This window comes from Equus caballus, chromosome 16 (genome assembly GCF_041296265.1).
Source record: "Equus caballus isolate H_3958 breed thoroughbred chromosome 16, TB-T2T, whole genome shotgun sequence".
Classification (NCBI taxonomy): domain Eukaryota; kingdom Metazoa; phylum Chordata; class Mammalia; order Perissodactyla; family Equidae; genus Equus; species Equus caballus.
In genome coordinates this window covers 51,756,801-51,764,880 of record NC_091699.1, presented here as the reverse complement: position 1 = coordinate 51,764,880, position 8,080 = coordinate 51,756,801, and the positions used below count along the sequence as shown (strand labels likewise).

General features: G+C 41.5%; 1 protein-coding gene across 2 annotated transcripts; it reads left to right on the top strand.

Moving 5' to 3' along the window:
* Window positions 1-505: 505 nt before the first annotated feature.
* On the top strand, window positions 506-2,649 carry CCRL2 (C-C motif chemokine receptor like 2). 2 transcript variants are annotated; one of them, XM_003363124.5, is made up of 2 exons: window positions 506-985; window positions 1,552-2,649. In XM_003363124.5, exon 2 carries the CDS (start codon window positions 1,564-1,566, stop codon window positions 2,623-2,625), a length of 1,062 nt encoding a protein of 353 aa, XP_003363172.2. In that variant the 5' UTR covers window positions 506-985; window positions 1,552-1,563; the 3' UTR covers window positions 2,626-2,649. The 2 variants fall into 2 exon arrangements, with proteins under 2 accessions (XP_003363172.2, XP_005600811.2); XM_005600754.4 differs by lacking the exon at window positions 506-985 and adding an exon at window positions 1,000-1,226.
* Window positions 2,650-8,080: the final 5,431 nt, after the last annotated feature.

The window sequence follows — 8,080 nt, the reverse complement described above, 5'->3', positions numbered from 1 at the left end:
TCCACGCTGCCTCCTCCCACAACTCCAAATCTGGGCTCTTCCCTCAATTTCCTTTCTCCCTGGCCTCAATCCTCACCCCAACTTCAGCCTCAGTCTGAACTTGTTCCCCTCACATTCTCTGCAGCCCTGACTTGATGACGCCTCCGTGTCCTCACCATGGAATTTTCTGGTACTGGGTTCTCCTTTTTGGAGCAGGGTTAGCTCCTGAGAGCTTGCCTAACTCCTTGCTCTCCTCAGTATCAATGCCCACAGCCACCCCACACTCGCTGGCACTAAGGCCCCTTCCTGCACCCCCCTTGCAACTGACATCACTCTGTGGCTTCTGTTTTCCCTAAATCCTCTCTTGGAACCCCATGCCTCAGCCAAAACGCAGTGTCTCTCAAAAGTGACAACAAAATTCCAAGCACACGCGGCTCACTGTGGTTCTCATTGCGCATTCTCGATGCCCATGTCCACTCAGGGAGTGGGCTTCTGCTAAGGCTGATGACATGCTGCAATGAGCACCAGGTCCCTCAGGTCTGAGTGCACAGTCACCATGTGACATTTTCCCCTCAGCTGCTAGCTGTTGCCTCCTCAGTGTGCTCAAGGTCAGCAGTGCCTTCCTACACACCCTTAGTATCACTGAGGAGCAGCAGTAACTTAGTTCCCTTATCTAGAGCGGCCAGGAGGAGACTGTCTGAAGTCCACGGGGAAGTCAGAGGCGGGGTACAGGGAAGCGGGAGGAGAAAACAACTTCCTAGTTCCTCCCAGAGGCTTAAGAAACGCTCGGGGGTTTGGGGGAGCTTTCGAGTTGCTTTCTTTCGGGGAGTCCCCGAGAGCCATGACTGGTGGGTAGAGCTCCCAGGGGATCAACGTGAGTTCTCTCGCCCCTAGAGGTCAGGACCGTCTGTTCAGAAGGAAGCCAGTCTTTCAACGGTCCGGGCCATTCCCACAGGGACTCGGATGGTGGCTGGGAGGCCCTTCCCCCCAGGAACTGGGGCAAGCGGTAAGTCCATCTGTGTATTTAACCCGTTAGTCCATATGGAAGCTGAGGATGGTTTCACTTTTGCAAACGTTTGTTTATATCTTTCGAGAGAAGAACTCAGACCTCTCAGCCTGTCACAGGAAGCTGTTTCAGGGGGTGAGCAAACTTTTTAGAAATGTAGAAATTACAACGGACACTAATTTCGTCCAACTAAACCACGGGACTTGGTTCTCTAATTCTGTGTTTTCTTACGTGTCTTCAGGTAAGCAGGTCTTGTTTTTACTGACAGAATTAAGTCCTATGAGAGAACTGAGGTCTGCTAAGAGAATTACGTGTCACGCTTCCTTTATTTCCCTGCGATATTAGCACACAACTGAGCGCCTGCGGGCTTCAGAACTGCACGCGCTCGGGAAGAAGGGAGGTGTTAAAGAAATGTTTATTTTTAAGCTTCTGTGATGTAGACCTACTCTGGCTGAAATTAAGCACCAGAAGAGGAAAGTAGGGCTGCGTGGGCACTGGTCCTGGTGTTGTTTCCTCCAGGACCCTACAGCTGTATGAAAGGGAAATAATCTTTCATTTCTCCACAGGGCAGCCAAAAGATGGCTAATTACACGTCCACACCAGAGGATGAATATGATGTCCTCATAGAGGACGATCTGAATAACAAGATAGAACAATGCGACCAATATGACACCAAGATTCTCTCAGCCAAGCTGGTGCCTGCTCTCTACACAGTGGTGTTCCTGCTCGGTCTTCTGGACAATCTGTTGGTTGTGCTTATCCTGGTAAAACATAAAGGACTAAAACGAGTGGAAAATATCTATTTCCTAAACTTGGCAGTTTCTAATTTGTGTTTCTTGCTTACCCTGCCATTCTGGGCTCACTCTGCCACCCATGGGGGGATTCTCGGCGACCCCAAGTGTCAAATTCTGGTAGCGCTCTCCTCTGTAGGCCTATACAGTGAGGCATTTTTCAATGCCCTTCTGACTGTGCAAAGGTGCCTGGTGTTTTTTGACATGGAGACGCTTTCCTCGGTGCCCTGTGGCATCATCACAAGTGTCCTGGCATGGGGAATAGCTATTCTGGTCTCTTTGCCTGAATTGGTGTTTTACGAACCACAGGTGGAAAGCCAGAAATATAAGTGCTTCTTTGGCAAACCTCATTTCCTGCCGGCTGATGAGACGTTCTGGAAGCATTTTCTGACCTTGAGGACGAACATTTTTGGACTTCTTTTCCCACTGTTTGTTTTTATATTTTGCTATGTGCGAATGAGAAAAACAATAAGATTTGGGAAAAGGAGATATGATCTTTACAAGCTTGTTTTTGCCGTAATGGTTGTTTTTCTTCTGATGTGGGGACCCTACAATGTTGCACTTTGCTTATCCACTTTCAAAGACTACTTCTGCCTGCAAGACTGCAGGCACAGCTACAACCTGGACAAAAGTGTTCACATCATGAAAATCGTCGCCACCACCCACTGCTGTGTCAACCCGCTCCTCTACGTGCTTCTTGACAAGGAATTTAGGAAACACCTCTGCCGCCTTGGCCATCTGGGTAACGCTCCACCGCAACCCACTGAGAGATGCGCACCACGTACACCGGGGGAAGAACACGACCTTTCTGCTGAAATGCAAGCTAGCTTCCGTCAAAGCCAGGATTAAATAAACATTGACTTTTGCCTCGTTGCATTGTTTTGTGTAATTTTTTTAATATATATTTGTATACGAAATAGGATACAGGAAGAAAAGGAGGTGAGCAGACATTTACCAAGCGTTGAATTTGTCCCCGGTGCCATGCTGGGCTCTTTACAAACAGGAGGCCCTTCGCTCTTCTCTGCTCATCCATGCTGTGGGTGGGATTAGTCTCATTTCTCTGAGGAGGAAACTGAGGCTCAGAAATTTGTCTGAGATCACACAGCTAGAAAGTGGCAGGGCTGGGACACAAACCTAGGTGCCATTCGCTCCAGAGCATAAGTTTTGCCCAGTGCACCAGACTTCCAAAACTTGGGAAGGAAAACACATAAAATAAATCTGTACTTTTAAAACCAACTGGACCATGTTCCAAATTAGAAGCAACCCATGTATATAGAAGTAAGTTTTCAGGCACATTTTCTTGCAGGTAATTGAAAGAACTGGCTTCCTGGAGACTGTGAATAAAAAGAAGTGAAGTGACTTGCTCTGTGAGGGTCTCCAGGTTTTCTTGGCTACTCACCACACCCCCAGGGCCCCCAGATACCCCACCCTGTGAGCCTCCCACGAGTCCAGTACTTCCTCCTATGATATAACAAGAGTAAATGTAAGATTTCGTTTAGAAACATTTATCACAATGCATGTTGTGTCCTTTTCAGTGTAACACATACTTCAGGCCTCACCAGCCTGTGACTATGGAAAGATGGCCCACCTCTTTTCTATAGCTGAATCATAGAGCACGGGCTCCCACCTGCCACATCAGCAGGAGACCAACTCTCCAGCACGGTTACCTCCCTGCACCCCCAGATCTGTAAGGTGGCTCATGCTTGATCCTAAAACAGCCCTCCCAACACTGTCATTTGGAGCTGGACGCCACACTCAATGATCTCTTGTTAATCTCACCCCTGGTACCCAAGGCCTCAAGGCCACTGCAGCCCTGCTGCCATGGGACCCTGCACTGCTCATGGCTGAGTCCTGTAGACAAGGGGCCTGGGCTGGTTGCCTCCTCCTGCTGGCCCAACAGCTTTTGACCCGAAGAGAACTGGAGGCCTGGCATCGATGCTTGCTGAAGACCTAACCAGGTCACCCACTCCTGCTGCATCCAAGGGCACTAGCCCACACTGCTCCCCTCCCAGCATCAGACACATGTTCACACCACTGAACCTTAGATGGAAGAAGTGGGCCTCTATCCGTCTGTCACAGGACGCTCCTTCCTGCCTATCTAAAATTGATGAGTGCCAATAGATACACAGGGACCTCTAACCCATCGAAAGCCCAGGTTTTGGCAAACCAAAAAGGGTCCTTTCTTTCTTCCTCAGGATCAGTAGATGGCAATTTGCCCTATTTATTTTTCTTTTTTTAATTAAACTTCTTTTGGATAAATTTGACATGTTATATTTTGTGAATTTAAGTTGTACACCATGTTACTTTGATACAGTTATTTATTGTAATATGATTGCAAACGTAGCACTATTTATCACATCACATAATTATGGTACATCCAATATATATACATATACATAATGAATATGTCTACATTCATTATACTGTGCATTAGAGCTCTAAGGTTTATTTATTAGTTATTACAAGTTTGTACCCTTAAGCACTATCAGTCTTATGCCTCCACTCACTGTCCCCTGGTAACCACCACTTTACTCTCTATTTTTCACAGGATTGACTGTTTTAGATTCCACACACAAGTGATATCATATAGGACTTGTCTTTCTCTGTCTGACTTGTCTCACTTAGCACAATGTGTTCAAGGTCCATCCATGTTGTTGCAAATGGCAGGATATCCTTCTTCCTCATGGCTGAATAATATTCTATTCTGTATATGTACCAAGTCTTTTTCATCCATTCATCTGTTGATGGGCATTTGGGTTGTTTCCATATCTTGGCTATTGTGAATAATGCTGTGATAACCATGGGTGTGCATATAGCTTGTTGAAATCCTGTTTTCATTTCCTTTGAGTGTATACCTGGAAGTGGAATTGCTGGATACTATGGTATTTTTAATATTTTGAGGAATCTCTATATTGTTTTCCATAGTGATTGGACCAATTTACATTCCCACCAACAATGTTCAAGCATTCCCTTTTCACCACATCCTTGCCAGCACTTGTCTCTTGTCTTCTTGTTGATAGCCGTTCTAACAGGTGTCAGGTGATATCTCATTGTGGTTTTTATTTGCATTTCCCTGATGATTAGTGATGCTGAGCATCTTTTCACATGCCTGTTGGCCATTTTAAAGTCCTCTTTGAATAAATGTTTATTTTGTTCTTCTGCTCATTTTTTAATCCAATTGTTTGGTTTTTGTTGTTATTGTTGTTATTGTGTTAGTTCTTTATATATTTTGGGTATTAACCCCTTATCCAATATACGGTTGCAAAAATTTTCTCTCTTTCTGTAGACTGTCATTTCATTTTGTTAGTTGTTTCTTTTGGCGTGCAGAAGCTTTTGAGTTTGATGTAGTCCCATCGTTGATTTTTGCTTTTGTTGTTTGTGCTTTTGGTGTCATGTCCAAAAGATCATTGCTGAGACCAATATCAATGAGCTTCTTCCTACATTTTCTTCTAGGAGCTTTATGGTATTGGTTCCTATGTTTGAGTCTTTGGTCCATTTCAAGTTAACTTTTGTGAGTGGTGTGAGATAGGGGTCCAATTTCATTGTTCTCCGCATGTTTTTCCAGTTTTCTCAATATCGTTCTCTCACTGGGTGTTCTTGGTTCCCTTGTCAAATATTAGTTGACTGTATACGTCAGGATTTAATACTAGGCTCTCTATTCTGTTCCGTTGGTTGATGTGTCTATTTTTGTGGCAGTACCATTTTGTTTTTATTACAATGGCTTTGTAATATAGTTTGAAATCAGAAGTGTGATACCTTCAGCTTTGTTCTTTTTTCTAAAGATTGCTTTGGCTATTAGGGGTCTTTTGTGGTTCCATACAAATTTTAGAACTGTTTCTTCTATTTCTGTGAAGAATGCCTTTGGCATTTTGATGGAGATTGCATTGAAGCTGTAGATGGCTTTGGGTATTAAGGTCATTTTAACAATATTTATTCTTCCTATCCGTGAACGTGGGCTGTCTTTCCATTTGTTTGTGTCTTCTTTGATTTCTTTCAGCAGTCTTGTAGTTTTCATTGCACGGATATTTCACTTCCTTGGTTAAATTTACTCCTAGGTATTTTATTGTTTTTGATGCTACTGTGATTGGGATAGTTTTCTTTATTTCTTTATTTCTTTTTTCAATGCTTCATGTTTAGTGGAAAGGAATGTCACTTATTTCTTTAAGTTGATTTCATAATCTGCCACTTTACTGAAATCCTTGATTCATTCCAACTGTTTTTTGATTGATTCTTTGGGATTTTCTATATATAAGATCATATTGTCAGCAAATAGTGACAATTTTATTTCTTCCTTCCCAATTTGGATGCCTTTTATTTCTTTGTCTTGCCTAATTACTCTAGCTAGGACTTCCATTACTGTATTGAATAGGAGTGGTGAGAGTGAGCAACCTTGTGTTGCTCCTGATGTCAGAGGAAACTCAGTTTTTCTCCATTGAGTATAATGTTAGCTCTGGGTTTGTCGTATATGGCCTTCATTATGTTGAGGTATGTTCCTTTTATACCCAATGTATTAAAGGTTTTTATCATTAAATGATGTGGTATTTTGTCAAATGCTGTTTCTTCATCTATTGAGATGACCATGTGATTGTTATCTTTCCTCTTATTGACGTGATGAATTATATTTATTGATTTGCATATGATGAAACATCCTTGTATCCCAAGGATAAATCCCACTTGTTCATGGCGTATAATCCTTTTAACGTGTTCTTGAATTTAGTTCACTATATTTTGTTGAGAATTTTTGTACCTATATTCATCAGGGATGTTGGTCTATAGTTTTCTTTTCTTGTGGTATACTTATCTGGTTTTGGTATGAAGGTAAGACTGGCTTCCTAGAATGAGTTTGGAAGTGTTTCCTCTTCCTCAACATTTTGGAAGAGCTTGAGGAGGATTGGTGTTAATTCTTCTTTAAACGTTTGCTATAACTCACTAGTGAAGCTGTCTGACCCTGGAGTTTTCTGTGTTGGGGGTTTTTTGATCACTGACTCAATCTCTTGACTCATTATTGGTCTGTTTAGATTTTCTATTTCTTCCTGATTCAGTCTTGGTAAGCTGTGTGTTTGTAGAAATGTACCCATTTCTTCTAGGTTATGTAATTCATCGGCATATAATTGTTTATAGTAGTCTCTTAAAAATCTATGTATTTCTATAACATCAGTTGTGATGTCTCCTCTTTCATTTCTAATCTTATTCATTTGAATCTCCTTTTTTTTTCTTAGTCTAGCTAAAGGCTTGTCAATTTTGTTTATCTTTTCAAAGAATCAGCTTTTAGTTTTGTTGATCTTTTCTATTTTTTCTGGTCTCCATTTCACTTATTTCCACTCTGATTTTTATTATTTCTTTCCCTCTGCTAACTTTAAGCTTAATTTGTTCCTCTTTTTCTAGTTCCTTGAGGTGTAAACTTAGGTTGTTTACTTGAGATCTTTCTAATTTCTTAATATATGTGTTTATTGCTATAAACTTCCCTCTCAGAACTGCTTTTGCTGCTTCCCACAAAATTTGTTATGTTGTGATTTCCTTTTCATTTGTTTTGAGATAATTTTTTATTTCCGTTTTGATTTCTTCTTTGACCCATTGGTTGTTTAGAAGTGTGCTGTTTAGTTTCACAGATTTGAAGTTCACTCACTTTCCTCTAGTTGTTGACTTCTAATTTCATGCCACTGTGGTCAGAGAAGATAGTTGATATGATTTCATTCTCCTTAAATTTGCTAAGATTAGTTTTGCGGTCTATCATATGATCTATCCTGGAGAATGTTCCATTTGCACTTGAGAAGAATGTGTACTCTGCTGCTGTCAAATGGAATATTCTATATATGTCTATTAAGTCCATTTGTTCTGAAGTGTGGTTCAATTCCAATGTTTCCTTGTTGGTTTTCTGTCTGGACGATCTATCCATTGCTGAGAGTGGGGTATTGAAGTCCTCTACTATTATTGTATTTTTCTCTATTTCTTCCTTTAGATCTATTAGTATTTACTTAGTATGTTTTGGTGCTCACATGTTGGAGTGTATATATTTATGAGTGTTGTATTTTCTTGATGTGTTGACCCCTATATCATTATATAATGACCTTTTTTAGTCTCTTGTTACTTTTGGTTACCATTTGCTTGAAGTATCATCTTCCACCCCTTCACTTTGAGTCTATGTTTTCTTTGGATCTGAGATGAGTCTCCTGAAGGCAGCATATGGTTGGGTCTTGTTTTTTAATCCACCCAGCCACTCTGTGCCTTTTGATTGGTGAGTTTAATCGATTTACATTTAGGGTGATTATTGATATATGAGGACTTACTACCGCCATTTTATCTT

Excerpts from the sequence above, each read along its gene's own strand:
- CCRL2 (XM_003363124.5), top strand. The coding sequence starts at position 1,564 with ATGGCTAATTACACGTCCACACCAGAGGATGAATATGATGTCCTCATA.